General features: G+C 42.2%; 1 protein-coding gene across 39 annotated transcripts in view; it reads right to left on the bottom strand.

Moving 5' to 3' along the window:
* The window catches only part of PRIMPOL (primase and DNA directed polymerase), a 44,303-nt gene that overhangs the window by 1,015 nt on the left and 19,856 nt on the right, over positions 1-23,432 (bottom strand). For 21 of the 39 annotated variants that reach the window (XM_089325546.1, XM_089325543.1, XM_089325548.1 and 18 more), the window contains 7 exons: positions 16,959-17,246; positions 10,562-10,724; positions 7,826-7,914; positions 3,228-3,317; positions 3,042-3,150; positions 1,152-1,234; positions 1,024-1,070 (listed from right to left, as the gene is read on the bottom strand). In XM_089325546.1, the coding sequence (XP_089181672.1) occupies positions 1,024-1,070; positions 1,152-1,234; positions 3,042-3,150; positions 3,228-3,317; positions 7,826-7,914; positions 10,562-10,724; positions 16,959-17,246 (869 nt within the window). Of the gene's footprint in view, positions 1-1,023; positions 1,071-1,150; positions 1,235-3,041; positions 3,151-3,227; positions 3,318-6,262; positions 6,410-7,825; positions 7,915-8,599; positions 8,846-10,561; positions 10,725-16,147; positions 16,189-16,958; positions 17,247-23,432 lie in introns of those variants that run through there. The other 18 variants (XM_089325550.1, XR_016228944.1, XM_089325555.1 and 15 more) reach the window with 18 other exon arrangements.

Below are 23,432 nucleotides of genomic sequence, written 5' to 3'. Positions count from 1 at the left end.
GGTGAAGCTGCTACCTGCAGTGCCAGTATCCCCTATGGACACCAGTTTGAGATCCAGCTCTCTGCTGTGGCCTGGGAAAGCAGTGGAAGATGGCCCAAGTGCTTGGGCCCCTGCACCCTCGTGGGAGACCCAGAAGAAGCTCCTGGCTTCGTATTGGCACAGTTCTGGCTGTTGTAGCCAGTTGGGGAGTGAACCAGCAGATGGAAGACCTCTCTCTGTGTAACTCTGACTTTCAAATAAATCTTTGGGGGAAAAAATGGCAGCAAAGGGTATATGTAATTTTTTTATTTGAAAGGGAGAGCCACAAAGATCCCACATCCACTAGTTCACTCCCCCAAATAACCATAACAGCTAGAGCTAGGCCAAGAACCTGGAATGCAATCCAGGTCTCCCATGTGGGCTGCAGGAAGCAGAGGAGGCAGACAAGAACTGGGCACTCTGATATGTCTGCTGCAAGCACTGTGCCAGAAATAAAGAAGGGTATTTTGGTTTATACAACCAGAAACCTCTTTAATGTCTAGGACTGGTTAAAGTGTACTAAATCTTATGCAGTAAAGAATGAGGTATGTGTCATTAAATATATACTGAGGTAGGAAAATCACCAAGATGGATCTTCAAGTGAAAACAATGTGTTACAAACATTGTACTTAAAAAGCTTAGTGGAGGCCGGTGCCACGGCTCACTAGGCTAATCCTCTGCCTGTGGCGCTGGCACCCTGGGTGCTAGTCCTGGCTGCTCCTCTTCCAGCTCTCTGCTGTGGCCTGGGAAGGCAGTAGAGGATGGCCCAGGTGCTTGAGCCCCTGCACCCGCATGGGAGACTGGGAGGAAGCACCTGGCTTTGGCGCGGCGCGGCGCAGCGTGCCGGCCATGGCAGCCGTTTGGGGGGTGAACCAACAGAAGAAAGACCTTTCTCTCTCTCCCTAACTCTGCCTGTCAAAAAAAAAGCTTAGTGACACTGCTCCTGGTTCATTTATACTATAATACCAAGACTTAGTAATGACAATGATACAAAACTGCACTTACCTCTTTGAAAAGAAACAAAAGACACACTTCAGCAGGTAATGGCAAACCTGAATCGGAAAGATAGTAAAACTATTTTTATATAAACATTAACTTTTACTTTACGGTAAATGTAAAAATTAATAACTCACAGTCAGTTTTGAAGTTTTCTGCTTTACATATAGGATCATGACATTTTTGATACCAAACTTCATTTTTCAGATCAACCAGAATCCTTTGTTTAAAAAAAGAAAAGTATTAATACCTAAGCTGTATAGAAAATTAAATCCAACTCAATGCTGTCTAAAAGAAACATGACTAAATCTTCAACTAAAAAGTAAAAACGAAAGAAGATACACAACAAACAAAACCAGTTGCCTAAAATATCACACAAAATGGACTTCAGGAGGAAAACGCACACACTGACAGAAGATCTCCCCAAAAGATAGCTCTCTCCCTGTGTCCATCAAATTGCACAAAATGGATTTGAGCATTGGTCTTTAAGAGGCGCATATTACTTACACATATACATACTATTACATGTAATATTTCACAGCTAAAAATAATTGGATATAATCTTATTTTTTTGGTAAATGTCCACGCACAGAAGACTAGAAAGATGCATCAGTGCTAACTAGTTTTCACTGGGTTATAGGACTGTGGGGATCTTTTTTGGTGACAGCTTGGTGTATTGAGCATATAATTCTAAGATTTATTTATTTTTAAAGAGAGGGAGGGAGAGAGGGAAACACACATGGAAGCAACAGAGATTTCTATCCACACTGGCCCTTTCCCAGTGTGGCTACAAACTGCCAAAGCCAGGAGCCTAGAACTCCACCCAGATCTCCCTCACGGGTGACAGACCCAAGCTCTTGGGCCATCTGCTGCTTTCCCAGGCGCTTTAGACGGACAGGAGAGCAGCCAGGACTTGAACTGGTGCTCTGGCATGGAACAGCAGCACTGCAAGCTGCAGCTTACTGTGCTAGGCCACAACAGTGGCCCAAGAATAGAGCTTTTCAAGATTGTTTTTCATTTAAGAATATCAACCATAGCACTGAATCATGCCACACATTTTCCAACACACACTTGGATCATCTCCCCCTTCTAGCACATGTGCTATGTAAGAGTATCAGCTTTGACATTAAATATGAAATAACATTTCCCATGTTGTAACTAGATTTCTGTTTTATCCCCCTTCTGACTATATCCCTTTATTATTTTAAATTATATTTCTAGTTTTACTTCATCTTTTTACTTCCTCTTGTTTTGCCAGGAGCATTTTAAAAAATTACCTAAAACAGGGCCTGGCATTTCTAACAAGCATCCAGTAGCTCAGTAATGTGTGATTTATCTATATGCAGTTAACACAGCCTTAACCTCCAGCTCTGTAGCACTGAGGAGTTGTCGTCTTGCCATAATCGGCCCAGTTTCAATCACTTCCACAGGTATCTAGAACACCCTTTTCATCACATCCACTCCCTGCCTGCTGCTTGCTTTTTAGTCAATCTACTTCAGTCTTCAAGATTATAGACTATGCCATTTTATCAAAGGACAAATAAAGCTGCCATATGTTAGAAGCAATGTAATAAGATCTCTGAATATTATAAACCCCAACAAATGTAATAATCTAATTAGTTTAACTTGTTACATTTTTATATTGTCAGCTTTATTTCAAAGTTGTAAACATGGGGCCAGTGCTGTGGCTTAGTAGGCTAAGCTTCCACCTGCAGCATCAGCATCCCAAATGGGCACCAGTTGTGTCCTGGCTACTTCTCTTCCGATCCAGCTCCCTGCTTATGGCCTGGGAAAGCAGTGGACCCCTGCTTCTATGTACGAGACTCAGAAGAAGCTTCTGGCTCCAGGCTCCTCATCACCTCTGTTCCTGCCATTGCAGCCTTTTGGGGAGTGAACCAGTGGATGGAAGACCTCTGTCTCTCCATCTCTCTAACTCTGCCTCTCAAATAAACTTAAAAACAATCTTTAAAAAAAAAAGTTATAAACATTCAGAATACATCTCAGCATTAATAAACAAGATTACTTACATGATGTTATTACTCTTGTGGGCTCTTCCAATGTTCTCACACCAGCGATATTTGAAAATATCATAAACCAACAACTGTTCTGGGAAAAAGTAGCTCCAACGCCTAATTCCTAAAATATAAAGAATGTTTCTAAAGATATCATGACTCTATCATATAACAGTTAATAAAAAATAAGATGAGTTGTACCTCCTTTAATGTCATTTTTAGTCACCAAGGAAAGAACAAACTGATCGACTTCAGGGTAGGGTGAACACTGAAAACCTTCGATGGTTCCTACTGCAACAGAGAAGAATTATTTAAAAATTGTAACATCTGAAAGTTGAGAACTTAAATTTTAAAAGTTGCTGTTTAGAACAGTTACGGGTTTTGCAACCCTTCCAGTTTGGGTGGGTGTTTTTTGGGCGGGGGGGTGGTTTGGCAATTTGCAGTTAGCTCATAGGTTCTTTTATCCTACAGGGAAGTAGATAACATTGATAAGGCCACTCTGTGGTCATGAGGACTCACGACTAAAACGAGAGCACTCTGTAATCATGTCTGAACAGTCAGAACATGAGCATTTTGCAAACCACAAAAATCACCAACTGCCCCCCTACTCTGGCCAACTGCTGTGGCCGTACCACCATAGCTTCAGTTTCCCTCTAGCCCGCCTGCATTCTAGATAACAGCTACAGAGCTACCCAGAACTGTCCCTGACAACACCCAACTCAGAACAAGCCCAACCTTCCTACAAAGCAGCCTCCCACTGTTTCCAGGACTAACTGACTCAACTTGCTTGCTATGGGTGTGTTCCCTGTGGTCTTTAGGGGGCACTAACAGTTCAATTATATTTGTACCTAAAACTCTATTGTAATGTAGAATGATGCATTTAAAACTTCATGGAGGGGTTAATGTTGTAGTGCAGTGGGCTAAGCTGCTACTGTCAACACTGGAATCCTGTATCAGAGTGCTGATGTGAGTCTGGGCTGCTTTGCCTCCAATCCAGCTTCCTGCTAACATGCCTATGCAGAATATGGCCTAAGCACCTATTTGGGACACCAGGATGTCCTAGCCCCTGGCTTTAGCCTGCCCCAGACTTGACTGTTGTAGCCATTTGTGCGGGTGAACCAATGAAAACAAGATCATTATGTCTCTCCCTCATCCCACCCACCACCCACCTCTCTGTTGCTCTGCCTTTTAAATAAACAAAATTATATAAAATTCTATTTAAGTTTTTTTATTTTTTTTTTAAGATATATTTTACTTGAAAGGCAGAGTTACAGAGAGGCAGAGACACAGAGGGGTCTTCCGTCCACTTGTTCACTCCCCAAGTGGCCACAATGACGAGCTGGGCCGATCTAAAGCCAGGAGCCAGGAGCTTCTTGATCTCCCACGTGGGTTCAGAGGCCCAAGGACTGGAGCCATCTTCCACTGCTTTCCTAGGCCATAGCAGAGAGCTGGATCAGAAGTGGAGCAGCCAAGACTCGAGCCGGCACCCATAAGGGATGCCAGCTCTATAGGTGGCAGCTTTACCCATTATGCCACAGCACTGGCCCCCCTATTTAAGTTTTGAAGACAAATAGTTTTCTTAAAATGAAGTCTATGTTTCCCTTATGAAAATAAGTGGAGAGATTTTAGAAAATATATTAATGTGGGGGCTGGCACTGTGGCATAGTGGTAAAGCCTCAGCCTGCAGTGCTGGCTTCCTATATGGGCACTGGTTCAAGTCCTGGCTGCTCCACTTCTGATCCAGCTCTCTGCTATGGCTTAGAAAAGCAGTAGAAGGATGGTCCAAATCATTGGGCCCCTATACCCTTGTGAGAGACTGGAAGAAGCTCCTGGCTTCGATCGGCACAGCTCCAGCCATTGCGACATCTGGGCAATGAACCAGCAGATTAAAGACTCATTCTCTCTCATTCTCTCTCTCTCTCTCTCTCTAATTGAAGGCCCTCTCCCTGTTTTTGCCTCTCTAACTCTGCCTTTCAAATAAATCTTTAAAAAAATAAAGAAAATATATTAATGTAAAAATGAGAGAAGTGAGTTCCAGATCAATGTCAAGAAATACATGTTAAGCAACCAGAGGAAACAAATGTGTAAGAAAATGTCACCCAGGCAGCTCCCACGTGTAGGGATGTGAGGAGCAGGCTGCAGCTCGTCACTGGCCACCTTCGGCCTGGCAGGTCAACTTGTCCACACTGAATGTGCTCTGGCTGCAGTAGGTGCAGGAGCTCCCTCAGTGTGAACTAGAGGTGCAAACCATATGGGCATTTGGTGCACCAGTTAAGTGCTGCCTGGGATGCTCACCTCCCATACAACGCTTGCATTCAAGTCCTCGCCACACTCCTGATTCCAGCGTCCTGCTAATGCTCAGACCAGAGAGCAGCAGATGATGGTCAAGGAATCAGAGTCCCTACCAACCACGTGGGAGACCCAGATGGAGTTCCAGGTTTCTCACTTCAGCCTGCCCACCCCAAACTGCCGCAAGCATTTGGGGAGTGAACCAATGGATGGAAAATCTTTCAAATAAATAAAAATTGATAAAATTCTAAAAAGCTGCGAATGCTGTGGCATTAGCAAGAGGAGATGTTCTTGTCTTCCAAGAAACCACTCCCACAGCTCAAATGGTACAGGAGCTCTGGGATGCAAGACTTAGTCACAGTCAGGTACTGTCTATCTGGAGTTTCTTAATTTTGGTTGGAATGAAAGGCAGCCATATTTATTTTAGTCAGAACCATCTGGAGCTTACTTTGCCTGGAAAGCCACAACAATGGGAAAGAACCAAGCGCATGGGAAAACTTTCAGATTTCCATTATATCTTTTTTTTTTTTTTTTTTTTTGAGACAGGCAGAGTTAGTGAGAGACAGAGAAACAGAGAGAAAGGTCTTTCTTCCATTGGTTCACCCCCCTAATGGCTGCTACGGCCAGCGCGCTGCGCTGATCTGAAGCCGGAGCGGGGTGCTTCCTCCTGGTCTCCATTGCGGGTGCAGGGCCCAAGCACCTGGGCCATCCTCCACTGCACTCCCGGGCCACAGCAGAGAGCTGGGTTGGAAGAGGAGCAACCGGGACAGAACCTGGTGCCCCAACCGGGACTAGAACCTGGGGTACTGGCGCCGCAGGCGGAGGATTAGCTTAGTGAGCCGTGGCACCGGCCTTTTTTTTTTTTTTTTTTTTAAGATTTGTTTGTTTATTTGAAAGTCAGAATTACACAGAGAGGAGAGGCAGAGAGAGAGAGGTCTTCCATCCACTGGTTCACTCCCCCAGTTGGCCACAACGGCTGGAGCTGGGCCGATCCGAAGCCAGGAGCCAGGAGCTTCCTTCGAGTCTCCCACAAGGGTGCAGGGACCCAAGGACCTGGGCCATCTTCTACTGCTTTCCCAGGCCATAGCAGAGAGCTGGATCAGAAAAGGAGCAGCCAGGACTCGAACCGGCACCCATATGGGATGCCTGTGCTCCTGGCCAGGGCATTAAGCAGCTGAGCCACAGCGCCGGCTCTGCCATTATATCTTTTCAAGAAAACTTGAAGATGCCCTTCACACAGCCATTTTAACCCTAAAGAAAAGTTTTCTAGGGCAAATGACATAAGTTACAGGGAAGCTGGAATCTGCAATGAAGCTGGATTTAGGAGGCATATTCCAACTGAAGCAAACGATCATTGGCTGCTGTGATGTAATAACAAAGCTACTGAACAAGCCAGAATTTCAGATAACCATTTAAACATGTTTAAAGTACAGATTATTTTGCAGACTTTTTGCATACCGCTCTTAAGGATTTTTATTTATTTCCACTTTATTTGAAAGGCACTGAGACAGAGAGATCCTCTATTCCCTGGTTCACTCCCCGATGCCTCAGGTCTGAGCGAGGCTGAAGGCAGGAGCTCAGAACTCCACCTGGGTTTCCCAGCTGGGACTCAAGTACTGGAGCCGTTACTGGCTGCCTCTGAGGACGCTTACTGGCAGGAAGCAGGATCGGGGTGGAGTAGCAGGAACCCAAACCCGGCATTCCAACGTGGGCTATCAGAGTTTCAAGCAACAATCTGACTCCTACTGCACCAAGCAGGTGGCACATGGTTGAATGGGTTGTTTTCAATGACCAAAACCATAATAAACTGTTAAATCTACCAAAAAAGTTACACTAACTTGTGGTCATACCATATGAAATTTTAGTGCCTTTTGTATCTTATCATAAATGGGTATTTTACATATTATATAGGCTTTATAAATTTAAATTTAATGGCTACAGAATATTGGTATGTCACCAATCCAATTTTGTTGTACCTTTAATTATTTTTGTTTTTCCCTACTTACAATAAAGCAATATACTGAAACATATTAATAAAAATATTTACTGGAGGGTTTATGTAAGGAACCTTAAGAGAAAAATCCGCACTTCTTCAGGACGAGCATGGGTAAATCCTGATAGGGCCGTTCTACAAAAACTGTGCAGTCACTACAAGCATGAGGAAGCTCTCCCTCTACTGAAAATACAGGGGGAGCTCTGCAGGACCAAGTAGCAAACTACTGCAGGGTCCCCCTCTTGGACTGCGGACAAAAGCGTAAAGAGAATTTTTACTTTATTTTCATATGTGTTTATCAAAAAATCTAATCACCTTATACTGTTTTGAAAAATTCCATACAATGAAAACTAGTAAATACTTTAATAATAATCTTAAAAACCATTTTTCACTTTGAATAGCAACCTCAAAGTAATCTCCAGTAATCAGCAGAGATGAATACTTAAGTTGTATGACCTTTTAACGCAAAGTGAGTTTTTAATCATTAAATTCTATAGAAAATTACTTTTAAAATTACCTGAAGGGCTGGTACTATTAAAGTGCTTCATTCGCTTTCTTTTATTCTGAGGTGTGTCACATGTTAGAATTCGTAAAGTATCTGAGAATCTGAAGAAAATAATTAAAAATTATATTAGAATTAAACAAGCAGGGATATATAGAAAGAAAACTAAATTCCAAATAGATCTGTAACTAAGCCACATTTCTCCACAAAAACACCAATTCTATTCATCTAAAAAAAAGTATGATTTGTCAGTTAAAAAATAAAAAATTTGTCAGTTTCAACAGAGTAGGATGATCACTGTTCAGCAGTTTTCTCAGGGGGAAGTCTGGCCTGAGAGTTAAGATGCCACTTACGACATTTGCATCACAAATCCAGGAGCCTGGGTTGAATCTCAGCCCTGCTTCTGATTCCAGCTTCCTGCTAACCTGCACCTGGGAGGCAACAGTGATGGCTCAACTATTTAGGTCCCTGCCACCCACATGAGAAACCCAGACTGAGTTCCTGGCTCCCAACTTCAGCCTGGCCCAACCCTGCATGTTGTGGGCATTTGGGGAATGAACTACCGTACTATTCCCCAAACACATGGAGCCTTTGAAATTTGTTATAAACCCGTGAATAAAAAAGAAAAAACCGTGAATAAGAGCAAAATATGAAGAAAAAAAGATTAAAGGGAAAAACATTAAAATTTACTCAAAGAAAAGGCACATTTGAATCAAAAAATTTAGCCTTGGCTCCTTGAAATAAAAATATCTGGTATATACTTAGACACACAAAAGAAAAGTAAGATAATTTTTATTTTTTAAAAAAAAGATTTATTTATTTATTTGAAAGTCAATTACACAGGGAGAGGAGGAGAGGCAGAGAGAGAGAGAAAGAGGTCTTCCATCTGCTGGTTCACTTCCCAATTGGCTGCAACAGCTGGAGCTGATCCGATCTGAAGCCAGGAGCCAGAAGTTTCTTCCAGGTCTACCAACGGGTGCAGGTGCCCAAGCACTTGGGCCATCTTCTGCTGCTTTCCCAGGCCATGGCAGACAGCTGGATTGGAAGTGGAGCAGCCGAGATTTGAACCGGTGCCCATATGGGATGCCAGCACTGCAGGTGGCAGCTTTACCCGCTATGCCACAGCCCCGGCTCCTGTAATCCTACATTTTTTTAAAGATTTATTTTTATTTATTTGAAAGACAGAGAGGTAGAGACAGAGAGAGAGAGGTCTTCCATCTACTGGTTCACTCCTCAGGTGGCCGCAATGGCTGGAGCTGTGCTGATCCAAAGCCAGGAGCCAGGAGCTTCTTCTGGGTCTCCCACGTGGGTGCAGGGGCCCAAGGACTTGGGCCATCTTCACGGCTATCGTGGGCCACAGCAGAGAGCTGGATCAGAAGAGGAGCAGCAGGGACTAGAACCGGCGTCCATATGGGATGCCGGCGCTTCAGGCCAGGGCTTTAACCCGCTGTACCACAGCACCAGAAAAAAAATCTATTTCTTTGAAAGTGAGAATTATAGAGAAAGGGAGAGATACAGAGAGTGGTCTTCCATCTGTTGGTATATTCCCCAAGGAGCCACAACAGCCAGGGGTGGACCCGGCTGAAGCCAGGAGACAGGAGCTTCATCCAGGTCTTCCATGTGGGTGCAGGGCCCAAGGACTTGGGCCATCATTCCCTGCTTTCCCAGGCACATGAACAGGGAGCTGGATCTGAAGTGGAGCAGCTGGGACTTGAACTGGCACCCATATGGGATGCCAGCACTGTAGTCAGCAACTTTACCAGCTGTACCACAGCGTGGGCCCTGAGGTAATCCTATTCGACGGAAGAGCCCTCCATTGTCTGTAGGATCAATATTGGAACACAGCAGGAGATACACAATTTTGATACAACTCCTAGACTCTCAGATCCACCACTAGTGCCAACTGACATCTCCCGAGATGCTAACATGTGCTGGGCACTGTTTTAAGTATTTTATGTGAACGGTTTTAACATATTTAATTCTACTAAAAATTCTGAAAATAGGTGGTATTATGTCCACTTTAAAAAATAAAGGAAGTGGGGCCAGCACTGTGGCGTGGCAGGCTAAGCCTCCACCTGCAGCACCAGCATCCCACATGGGCCAGGTTCATGTCTCAGCTGATTCTCTTCCGGTCCAGCTCAGGTAGTTGTTTTCATTCTTTATAAAAGTGATATTCATTTTAGAAAAACTGAAAAATATGTGATATAATCATTTAAAAGATGCAAAGAGGAGCCGGCGCCGCGGCTCACTAGGCTAATCCTCTGCCTTGCGGCACCGGCACACCGGGTGGTAGTCCCGGTCGGGGTGCCGGATTCTGTCCCGGTTGCCTCTCTTCCAGGCCAGCTCTCTGTGGTGGCCAGGGAGTGCAGTGGAGGATGGCCCAAGTGCTTGGGCCCTGCACCCCATGGGAGACCAGGAGAAGTACCTGGCTCCTGCCATCGGATCAGCACGGTGCGCCGGTCGTAATGCGTCAGCCACGGCGGCCATTGGAGGGTGAGCCAACGGCAAAGGAAGACCTTTCTCTGTCTCTCTCTCTCACTGTCCACTCTGCCTGTCAAAAAAAAAAAAAAAAAAAGATACAGAGAGGAAACTAAGTGGCTAAAAATCTCAGAAAAGAGTATTTTAAGAATGGAGAGTCATTTTCTTGAGATAGGATGAATTTACACAATTCACTTTTTAGCAATATGCAATAGCATTCATGACTGAATAATCAATCAGGAGTATACAACAGTTTAATTTTTGCCTACATACCTGACATTGCATACCAAAGAAGAGAGGAAATACTGGTTTTCTTCAGGAATCGTTTTTGATTGTTTAGGAAAGAATTTGTTATCTTCAGCAATCTCCAAAGCCACATGCTTTCCTAGTTTTGATGACTTATACAGCCGGAAGTTCCTATTTCTTGTATAAACTCCTACATCAAAAATTAGTAAAGTAGTATGTATGAAATCTGTGCAATTTCCATGAAGATTCTGAAGAACCCTTGCAAGCACAGATTTCAAGAATTGTTTGCACCAAAATAAATTTATTTTTTAGTCTGATTTTCCATGAGCCTTTTGAGGTACTCTGGTATAGCTAGTAACAAAATTACATCAGTATATAAAAGAAGATAATTTAGAATTGACATGGAAGAATGCTATTTCCAGAAAGTACAAGCTAGACAGTTTTCTATCAACTTTTCAATTGAAAATAAATGGGGGCCTGTGCTGTGGCACAGTAAGTTAGTTCTCTGCTTGCGGCGTCTGCATCCCATATTGTGAGAGGCCAGAGCCACGCCATGACAGGCTTCTCACAAGACAAAGGAACTGGCTAGGCCCAGGATGCTTCTCTGTGCTGAAACCTGACACCGGGCAGTCCTTGGTCTGCCAGGACCAGTTGGGGGCAATCAATAAGGTGGGCCATCCTTGATGCAGACGACGTAATACTTGTTTGCCTGGGGACTATAAAAACCCTGGGGGGGGGGGGCAGCACCGTGGCTCACTTGGTTAATCTTCCGCCTGCAGTGCCACCATCCATATGGGCGCCAGGTTCTAGTCCCAGTTACTCCTCTTCCAGTCCAGCTCTCTGCTGTGGCCCAGCAGGCAGCGGAGGATGGCCCAAGTGCTTGGGCCCCTGCACCCGCATGGGAGACCAGGAGGAAGCACCTGGCTCCTGGCTTTGGATTTTTTTTCTGCATCCTATTTGAACTCTTTATTTAACATAGAGTTAATCTTACGTATATAAAGTCAATTGAAAATAGATATCAGTAAAACATAAGAGTGGGAATAAGGGAGGGAGGAGGATGTTTTTAACTATTAATATATATATAGTTATGCATACATTCCTACAGACTTACTTCTAAGGATACAGTTAAAAATTTGTCAAGGGACTCCAAATCCCATTAAACTTGGTGGTAAAAATGCCATCTTAATTGTTGAAGTGATCATATTAACTGTTAAAGTGAACATATAGGCAGGATCAAGTGCCTGGTAATAGAATTAAAAAGGAGAGGATGTCCAACATGGGAAGCAGTCCACACAACAGACTCATAGAATGACAATCGCTTTAAATAACACTCTGACCTCAGAATCAGCCCTTAAGGCTTCCTGGTCTGGCTGAAAAGCCCATGAGAGCATTTCAAGCATGGAAAGCCAAGACACTGTGGCAAAAAATGTTCTACATGAAGGATCTCTGTGAGAGAGATCCCAGTGAAAAGAAGTCGCCATCAAAGAAGGATGTACTTTTATCTAAAGGAAGGACAGAACTTCCACTTTGCTTATGGCCTTGTCCAAATACTGACGGAGTTTGTGGACTCAAAAGGCTTCCATAGCCCAGACAGCTCATTTCAAGAGCCTCGGGTGGTCACTAACGTCATACATAAGAGTGTTAATTGTTAAATTAACAACAGGAGTCACTGTGCACTAACTCCCCATGCAGGACATTTGTCCTCAATGAGTTGTACTGAGAATTAATTGTAAAACCAGTTTCCCAGGTTTGTGTGTGTGTGTGTGCACGCACAAGTGCACACACAAATTGTTGAAATCTACTTAACATAGAGTTGGTCTTCTGTGTACAAAGTTAATTGAAAATCAATCTTAATGGAGAATGGTACTGGCATGGAGAGAAGAAGGAAGAGAAGGGTTGGGAGTGTGGGTGGGAGGGCTGATATGGTGAGAAGAGTAACAATATTCCTAAAGTTGTACCTATGAAATTTGTATTCCTTAAAAATAAATTTCAAAAAAATTTTTAAATATTAATTTTTTAAAAAAGTGAATACAGATAAGCAGAATATCTTCAAGACCCTGGGATAAGCAAAGATATTTTACAGAATTCCAATAAATAACCACAGAGGAAAACACTAATAAATCAGACTATTACTATTATTTAAAGGTAGTAACTTTGATTCATCAAAGACACCACGGCTCAATAGGCTAATCCTCCACCTAGCGGCACCAGCACACCGGGTTCTAGTCCTGGTCGGGGCGCCGGATTCTGTCCCGGTTGCCCCTCTTCCAGGCCAGCTCTCTGCTGTGGCCAGGGAGTGCAGTGGAGGATGGCCCAAGTGCTTGGGCCCAGCACCCCATGGGAGACCAGGAGAAGTACCTGGCTCCTGCCATCAGATCAGCACGGTGCGCCGGCCACGGTGGCCATTGGAGGGTGAACCAACGGCAAAGGAAGACCTTTCTCTCTGTCTCTCTGTCTACTCTGCCTGTCAAAAAAAAAAAAATAATAATAATAAATAAAAAATATATATACTATGGAGAGAGAATTCTACAATCTGCAAGAGAACAGCTTCAAGTCACACTTAAGGGAGTTCCCACGAGACCAACAGCAGATTCCTCAAAAGAAACCTTACAAGCCAAGAGGGAAAGTGATATATTACAAGTTCTGAAGAAAAAAAACAACTGTCAATTAAGAACACTATACTTGGAAAAGCTCTTTCACAAATGAACAAGAAATATTTACTAAGATGAGAAAAACAGACTTCATCACCACCAGATTGCCTTACAAAAAATGCTTAAGGAAGTGCTACAGAGAAAAGCAAAAGAAAGATAATTATCACCATAAAAACTGTATAAAAGTTTAAAAATACTAGGGAAAAAAAAACAAATAATATTCAAAATAAAAAGAAATTTTAAAAAAAGGACTAATTCATAACTTACCAAAAAATAACTTTAAATTTAAATGAACTAACTTCTCTAAATAAAAGATACACATGGCTGAATGGGTTAAAAAAAAAAAAGTCCAAGGGCCAGTACTGTGGCACAGTAGGCTACGCCTCTGCCTTCAGCACCAGCATCCCACATGGGCACTAGTTTGTGTCCCAGCTGCTTCTCTTCCGATCCAGCTCTCTGGTAGGGCCTGGAAAATTAGAAGATGGCCCAAGTACTTGGACCCGAAAGAAGCTCCAGGCATCTGGCTTCATATCAGCCGAGCTCTGGTCATTGCAGCCATTTGGAGAGTGAACCAACAGATGGAAGATCTTTCTCTTTGTCTCTCCCTCTCTCTGACTGTAACTGTCTCTCAAACAAATAGATAAAATCTTAAAAAAAATACAAAAAAAGTTCAGTGATATACTGCCTACAAGAAACTTAAATCCCCAATAAAGAAAGACCCGGCTGAAAGTGAAAGGATGGAAAAAAGATATCCCCTGCAAATGGAACCAGAAATGAGCAGGAATAACTGTACTCATCAGACAATATGACTTTAAGACAAAAACTGTAAAGAGACAAAGAAAGTCATTATGTAATGATCAAAGGATCAATTCATCAAAAAGATGACTTTAAGTGTTTTTGCAAGGCTACAGTGCCAAATTTCATAAAGCAAACATCAGATATAAAGGGAGAGATAAGCCTCAACACAACAATAGTGGGGGACATAAACACCGTTTCCATCAGTAGAAAGATCATCCAGACCAAAAGAAAAATCAGCAAAGAAATATCATAGTTAAACTATATCACAGGGGCAAGCATTTGGTGCAATAGTTGAGACATTCTTGGGACACCAGCATCCTATAGCAGAGTGCCTGGGGCTGAGTACTACATACACCCCTGACTCCAGCTTCCTGATATTGCGTACCTTGGGAGGCAACAGGTGATGGCTCAAGTAGTTGGATCCCTGTACCCAAATAAGAGACCAGATTAGCTTCCTGGATCCCAGCTTGGACCTGGCCCAGCTCAGCTACTGTGGGCACTTAGGAAATGAATTAGAAGATAGGAGAGCGCTCTCTTTGTCTCTTCCTGCCTTTCAGAATAATTAAACTGTACAATAAACTAAGTGAACCTAATGACATTTATAAAACATTTCATCCAACAGCTGTAGAGTACACATTCCTTTCATCAACATATTAAGATCTCAAGAATAAACCATACACTATGCCACAAAACAAGTCTCAAGAAAAAAAAATAATCAAAATCATAACATTTGTCTTTTCTGACCACAATGGAATAAAAACTAGAAATGAACAGCAAAATTAACTTTAGGAATTATAAAAATATATGGGGCAGGCCAGTGCTGTGGTGCAATGGGTTAAAGCCCTGTCCTGCAGCATTGGCATCCCATATGGACACCAGTTCGAGTCCCAGCTGCTCCACTTCCTATCTAGCTCCCTGCTAATGCACCTGGGAAAGCAGCAGAGGATGGATCAAGTCCTTGGGCCCCTGCATCCACGTGTGAGACCCAGAGGAGCTCCTGGCTCCTGACTTCAGATAGGCTCCGCTCTGCCCATTGCAGTCATTTGGGGAGTGAATCAAAGAAATCAAAAGGAAATATTAAAATTCCTTGAAACAAACAAAAATAGAAACACAACAAATCTATAGGATACAACAAAATGTATGGCATGAAACAAAAGCAGTACTAAGAAGTTTACAGCAATAAGCAGTTACATAAAAAAAAAAAAACACCCCTAATGATGTATCATAGGTAACTGAAAAAAAAAAGCAATTCCAAAGTTAATAGGACAAAATTACAAAAGTCAAAGAAGTAAATCCGAGAAAATAAAAATACAAAAGATCAATGATAATTTGGATTTTTGAAGAGATGAACAAAAATCCAAAAACATTTAACAAGAGTAACCAGAAAATGAGAGAAGACTAAAATAAATCCAGAGGTAAAAAACACATTATAACTCAAACCAGAGTAGGAACTATTTGAAACTATACAATTAAAAAAATTAGAAAATCTAGAATAAATGAATAAATTTCTGGACAACTACTCAAATTGCACCATGCAGACATAGAAAACCTGAACAGACCAACAGCAGCAATGAAATTCAATTATTAATAGGAAGTCTTAAAGAACAAGACCCAGAGGAAGCTCCTGGCTCCTGGCTTCAGATTGGCTCACCTCTGACCGTTGCAACCATCTGAGGAGTGAATTAGTGGATGGAAGACCTCTCTGTCTGTAACTCTGCCTCTCAAATAAATAAATCTTTTTTAAAAAGAACAAAGCTGGAGGTATCACAATACCTGATTTCAAGACATACTATAGAACTACAATAAGATAAAATTTAAACAACAAAAATCTGCATGTACTATTAAATCTCTGAAACTTTCAAAGGATAGTTCAAGTAAAATACTTCCTCATCCTCTTTTAATATGTAAATATATATTGTTAAAATCTGTCATTCAAGAATACCAGAGAAATTTCCTGACTGTTTTCCTGTTATTTCTTCCTAATTCCTATTATTTCCCAGTAATGTGACTTCAAGGATAGAACGGTCATGAACTGGGGTATTCTGTTTAGGGACTTCAACACTGGGTTAGAGGCACAGCATATTTATTGGATAATGTTGCTCTTACTGTTATGCATTATCTTTGCTTGATCCTAGGCCTACCAAAACTGACACACTGCACTTACCCGACTTAGATTTCCAAATTCTGGCACTTGATTCAGGGGCACTGGAAAGATAAGCAGGAACAATTCTCTAACCTTGGTACCACTGTCAGCCCGAAAACATTGCCCCAAATTAAAGCCTACTTGCCCTCAACCTGTGTGCACTGCAGCTCTCTGAAGTGCTCAATGGCAAAAATGCTCTTACAGCTTTCCAAATCACAAGTTAGAACTTCATTAGGTTGTATATTACATCAGGCTTAAGTCTTGCCACACTAGAGCCTTCTACACACTCAGGTTCAGAGACCCAAACAGAGCACGGTTGGGTGCAGAAGTCACCAGTCTGTGAAAGAAGGCTAACTCGAGGCTCCCGGCCAGGATCAAAAGCCTGCCCTGCCTCCACCACAAAGCTCTTCAGGGAAGAGCAAGCTCAGCCTTGCTTTGTGATGTGAGTACCATTTTTATATTGTTTCTCAAGTTGACTGAATCTGCTTTAAACTCTTGGCATGCTGGAGGGTGCAGGTCTCCCCATTCCCTCACAGAACTCCCTGGACACTTGGAGCAGAGCATGCCACAGGCACTCTCGTTCAGAGCCCAGGCCAGGCTGGGGCTTCTGTTCCACAGGGATCGCCCCAAGATCTCTGAACTGAAGCCTTGTGGATTCCCCAAGCCTAAGCGGGCTGATCACATTCTGTTCCTGACCTGCACTGTCGCTGGGGAGCGCGATGATAATGAGATGGTAATGAGAACCCTGTGCACAGTGACAGTGAGCATGGACAGGTGTCTCACAAGAGGACATCAGGGCAGTCAGAAAGAAACAACTGTCAATGTTACTTACCTAGATCTACAAAAAGATGCTTTTCTCCCACATTATTCTTCACAACTAAAAATGAAAGATCAGGATCGCTTTGCTTCGCTGATCCCAGCTGCCTCGGCTTCTCTGAATTCAGTGTCCAGCTCTCTCCTGTGTCCTTATCTGGGGACATTTTGTTATATGAAGCCCCTTGTTTTGTTGGTGCTTCAGAAAAGTGGGAAAATCCCTGGTCCACTGTCTCTGAAATGCTATCATCATCTTCACTGGCAATTAACTGAAGAGCAGGCTGCAAAATTTTTCTCACAAAATTACCTAAGGAAAAAAAGGTGTTATGATTAATTCTTTCATGTGAACTGGAATTCAAGATTCAGATTCAAATCTGCACATGAAAGGCATTTCCTTTGATTTCTGGTTTTAAAATTGTTTTGGTAGAAACTATAACACATCTCTCTTCCTTCAAGCTATGCAATCTTTTACTTTTTAAATTTCCATTGGCAGGAAGCTTGTTGCAATTTGGAAACAAACCATTTTAGAAGAGAAAGTTAATTTGAGGTGTGTCAATGTTGCTAGCATAGATCTAACCCTAACATGTCATCAAAAAAGCACCATTTTTTAAAGAACTTCTTTTTAGAGTTTCTATTTTGAGAGGCAGAGAGCCATAGAGACAAACTGAATTCCCTTCCACTGGTTCACTCCCCAAATGCCCACAACAGACCGGCTGGGCCAAATCAAAGTCAGGAGCTAGGAACTCAACGTATATCTCACAGGAGCATGGCAGGGACCACTATTTGAACCATCACCTGCTGCCTCCCAGGCTAATAGCAGAAAACTGTGATCAAAAGTGGAGCCAGACTCAAGCTGAGGCACTCTGATATGGGATGTGTGTTTCCCAAGCAGGGTCTTAACCACTAGGCTAAACGCCTGTCCTCATCACTTTGATTAATGAGAACGGAGTTGAATTGTTTTTGCTATTAATGAATAAAGAACACAGTTTATATGAGGAAATGGCTCCAAGACGATGGTGAGAAACACTGCGAGAACCTCTGCCTTACCCTCCTGGTATCCAGATGGTGGCAAACTTCTTAGGAACTCATTCTCTCTCCTTTGCCTGCCACGGCATGCCAGGAGAACCGTGCCTCCCACAGCTGAAAGGCTGTGGCTCCTGCTATCCCTCCCCCACATTTGTTGTGGGATGGCCTATGGCCTTGGGGGTAAAAAAGTATAAAAATATACTTTTCCCAACTACATTTATCCTGAAAGTTCTGAATAACAGAGGTTCAGAAAAAAAGTGGAGAGAGTGTGATCTTAGTGAAGAATTAGGAAGAAAGCCACAGAAGAAATGACATGCAAATTAGAGGGACATTTGGACCTATATGGAGGATGTGGACACACCCAACTCAGGACCAGCAGCTGAGAACTTCAGCACCAGCTGTGGAGAGTGCAGTGAGACCAGACTGTAGCAGCCCAAGCCACTGGTGATAAAGCTGTGGTAAAAGCCCAGCAGGAATCCAGCTTGGAGCCCTGTGGGGGACAGTGTACCTGCCAAACTAGAAGAGAAAAAAAGGTGGCATGTTCCTCTCTCCCCGACCACCCTGCACCAGCATCCTGTAACAAGCCGAGGGAGGGTGGGCACTATTTGGACTTATGTAAGAGCTACACCAGTTCATGTCCATGCGCCCAGCAACTAGCCAAGCAGAGACACCCGAGACTGGCTGGGAGAACCGATGGGGCTGAGTGCTTGTGACCGTGGGAGGCTTGTGAGCCCGGACTGTGAGAAACGCTTGGCTGTGTGGGAGGGCTCAGGGTGTGCATGGGACTTTGCACAGTCACTGTGCGAGGCTCCCCATGCTCCTGGATTCCCTGGTGAGGGTCATTGCTATGGAATCCATGGTCACATCAAGGACTGCTCAGATTCGCTGTGTGCTTCTTGTGGCAGTGCAGATGCAGATTGTACCCACTAGGGCTAGCACCCAGGCACTGGTCTCCTTTGAGGAGAGGAGGTGAGCAAGAGAATAAGCCAATAGAGCAGAACAAACCTGCTCTCTGCTAAGTAAGTAAGTAAGTAAATAGAAGATTTACCACATCAAAATGAAATCTTGGAAATGAAGAATTCAATAGAACAAGCAGAAAATGCAATGGAAATCCTTAGCAACAGACTCGGTGAAGCAGAAAAAAGAATATCCAAGTTAAAGACAGATTGCTGGAAATTTTATAGTCAGACCAAAAAAAGAAAAATTAGAAAACTAAAAAACACTGTTGGACATCTATGGGATACTATCAAACGACCCAAAACAAACAAAATTGATACACCATTGGCCTAATTAAAAAAAAAAAAAAAAGGGGAGAAGACAGAAATCAATAAAATTAGAGATGAAAGAGAAAATTTAACAATAGACACCACAGAAATAATAAGCCCATGAGAGTATTTCAGGCATGGAAAGCCAAAACACTCCGGGGGGGAAAAAAAAAAAAACACCTAAATGAAAGATCTCCGCGAGTGAGATCCCAGTGGAAAGAATGGGTCATCAAAGAAGGAGGTACCTTTCTCTGAAGGGAGGAGAGAACTTCCACTTTGACCATGGCCTTGTCTAAATATGATCAGAGTCAGTGAACTCAGGGGGCTTCCATAGCCTTGGCAGCTCATGACGAGAGCCTAGGGTGATTACTGAGGCCATAAACAAGAGTGTCAATTTGTTAAGTCAACAACAGGAGTCACTGTGCACTTACTCCTCATGTAGGATCTTTGTCCTTAGTGTGCTGTACATTGAGATTTAATGCTATAACTAGTACTCAAACAGTATTTTTCACTTTATGTTTCTGTGTGGGAGCAAACTGTTGAAATCTTTACTTAATGTATGCTAAACTGATCTTCTGTATATAGAGAAATGAAAATGAATTTTGTGTGAATGAAAGGGGAGAGGGAGTGGGAAAGGGGAGGGTTGCGGGTGGGAGGGACGTTATGGGGGGGGGGAAGCCATTGTAATCCATAAGCTGTACTTTGGAAATTTATATTCATTAAATAAAAGTTTGAAAAAAAATAAAAAAAAGATAGGAGAAAAAAAAAGAAATAAAAAGAATCATCAGGAATTACTACAAAGAGCTGTATTTCAACAAACTGGGAAACACAGAAAAAATGGATAGATTCCTGGACACATACAACCTACCTAAATTGAGCCATGAAGACACAGAAAACCCAAACAGATCAACAGTCCAGACAGAAATTGAATCAGTAATAAAGACCCTCCCAAAAAAGAAAAGCCCAGGACCAGATACCTTCACTGCTGAATTCTACCAGACATTAAAGAACTAACTCCAATTCTTCTCAAGCTATTCAAAAGAATTGAAAGGGAGGGAATCCTCCCAAATTCCTTCTATGAAGACAGCATCACCTTAATTCCTACACCTGTACAAAAGAACTACACAGATACAACAAAGAGAACTACAGACCAATTTCCCTGATGAACACAGACGCAAAAATCTTCAATAAAATTCTAGCCAACTGAATCCAACAACACATCAGAAAGATCATTCACCTATACCAAGTGGGATTTATCCCTGGTAGGCAAGGATGGTTCAATATTTGCTAATCAATGTGATATACCACATTAACAAACTGAAAAACAAAACCCATATGATTATCTCAATAGATGCAGAGAAAGCATTTGGTAAAATACAACACCCTTTCATGATGAAAACTCTAAGCATTCTTCAACACAATCAAGGCAATTTATGACAAACCCATGGCCAGCATCCTATTGAATGGGGAAAAACTGGAAGCATCCCACAGAGATCCGGAACCAGACAGGGATGTCCACTCTCACCATTACTATTCAATATAGTCCTGGACGTTATAGCCAGAGCCATTAGGCAAGAAAAAGAAATCAAAAGGATACAAATTGGGAAAGAGGAAGTCAAACTATCCCTATTTGCAGATGGCATGATTCTATATATATGGGATCCAAAAGATGCCACTAAGAGACTATTGGAACTCATAGAAGAGTTCGGTAAAGATTCAGGATATAAAATCAACACAAAAAAATCAACAGCTTTTATATACACAGACAATGCCATGGCTGAGAAAGAACATCTTCAACAAATGGTGCTGGGAAAACCAGATCTCCACATGCAGAACATTATTTGAAAGTCAGAGTTACACAGTGAGAGGAGAGGCAAAGAGAGAGAGAGAGAGAGAGGTCTTCCATCTGCTGGTTCACTCTCCAATTGGCTGCAACGGTAGAATCTGTGTCGATCCAAAGCCAGGAGCTTTTTCTGCGTCTCCCACACAGGTGCAGGGGTCCAAGGACTTAGGGCATTTTCTACGGCATTCCCAGGCCACAGCAGAGAGCTAGATGGGAAGTGAAGCAGCCAGGACTCGAACCAGTGCCCATATGGGATGCCAGCACTGCAGGCAGCGGCTTTACCTGCTATGCCAAAGCACCAGCTCCAAGAAAGAATATCTAAGATGAATCGCATTCACAAGAGCCACAAAAAAAAAAAAAAAAAAAATCAAATACCTTGTAATAAATTTAAACAAGGATGTCAAAGATTTCTATAATGAGAATTACAAAACATTAAAGAAATAGAAGCCACCAAAAACTGAAAAAATCTTCCATGTTCATGGATTAGAAGAATCAATAATTAAAATGTCCATATTACTGAAAGCAATTTACAGATTCAATGCAATACCAATCAAAATACCAAGGACATTCTTCTCAGATACATAAAAAAATGCTGAAATTCATATGGAAACACAGGAGACTCCAAACAGCTAAATCAATCTTATACAACAAAAACAAAGCCAGAGACATCACAATACCAGATTTCAAGATATACAGGACAGTTATAATAAAAACAGCCTGGTACTGATACAAAAACAGATGGATAGACCAATGGAACAAAACAGAAATGCCAGAAATCAATCCACACATCTACAACCAACTTATCTTTGACAAGGGAGCTATAATCAACCCCTGGAGCAAGGACAGTCTCTACAACAAATGGTGCTGGGAAAACTGGATCTCCACATGCAGAAGTATGAACCAAGGCCCCTACCTTACACCTTACACAAAGATCCACTCAAAATGGATTAAAGACATAAATCTATGATCTGATACCATCAAATTAGAGAACCTTAGGGAAAGACATTGGCATGGGCAAAGAGTTCTTGGAAAAGACCCCAGAGGTACAGACAATCAAAACCAAAACTGACAAATGGGATTCCATCAAATTGAGAAGCTTATGTACTGAAAAAGAAACAGTCAACAAACTGAAGAGGCAACTGACAGAATGGGAGGAATTATTTGCAAACTGTACAGCTAATAAAGGATTAATAACCAGAATATATAAAGAGATCAAGAAACTCCACAACAAAACAAACAACCCAGTTAAGAAATGGGCAAAGGACTCAAACAGGCATTTTTCAAAAGAGGAAATCCAAATGACCAACAGATACATGAAAAAATGCTCAGGACCACCAGCCATCAGGGAAAAGCAAATCTAAACCACTCCCATTAGTATGGCTTTCATACAGAAATCAGCAAACAAATGCAGGCAAGGATGTAGAGAAAAAGGTACCCTAATCCACAGCTGGTGGGAATGTAAACTGGTACAGCCACTGTGGAAGACATATGGAGATACCTCAGAAATCTGAATATAGACCTGCCATATGACCCAGCCATCCCACTCCTGGGCATTTACCCAAAGAAATTAAATCAGCATGTTAAAGTTATCTGCACCCCCTTGTTTATTGCAGCTCAAGTCACAATGGCTAAGTCATGGAATCAACCCAAGTTTCCATCAACTGAAGACTGGAATATGTACACCATGGAATACTACACAAAGCTAAAAACAACCAAAAAACACACAAAAGACAGACCTAGCCATTTTCCACAAAATGGATGAAACCGCAAAACATCATTGTTAGTGAAATAAGCCAGTCTTAAAGGGACAAATACCATATGTTCTCCCTGACCTGTGATAACTAATAGAGCACCTATAAGGCAATCTGTAGAAGTAAAATGGACATTTTAAGAAGCAATGACTTTAAACAGCCCTTGTCTCGACTGCTGAGGAACAGGTTTTTTTCACACTATTTGTTGAACTCTTAACAGAGTTAGTTATATGCATGTAAAGTTAACTGAAAATAGATCTTAGTGAAAAATAAGAGTGGGACTCCTGCGAACTTACCTAAGGGAAATGCAATCAGTACATGAGAGCGTTATCTGCACCTCCATGTTTATTGTAGCTCAATTCACAATAGCTAAGACATGGAATAAACCCAAATGTCCATCAACTGAAGACCAGATAAAGAAACCATGGGATATGTACACTATGAAATACTACACAGCAGGAATAAAAAAAAATGAGATCTGGTCATTTACAACAAAATGGATGAATCCAGAAAACATCATACTTAGTGAAATAAGCCAGTCCCAAAAGGACAAATACCATATATTCTCCCTGATCTGTGATAATAGAGCACCAAAAAAGCAATCTATA

This window comes from Oryctolagus cuniculus, chromosome 2 (genome assembly GCF_051225735.1).
Source record: "Oryctolagus cuniculus isolate XC-2025 breed Fujian yellow rabbit chromosome 2, ASM5122573v1, whole genome shotgun sequence".
In the NCBI taxonomy this organism is placed as follows: Eukaryota; Metazoa; Chordata; class Mammalia; order Lagomorpha; family Leporidae; genus Oryctolagus; species Oryctolagus cuniculus.
The sequence above is the reverse complement of the archived record's forward strand: the minus strand, read 5'-3'. Positions and strand labels throughout refer to the sequence as shown.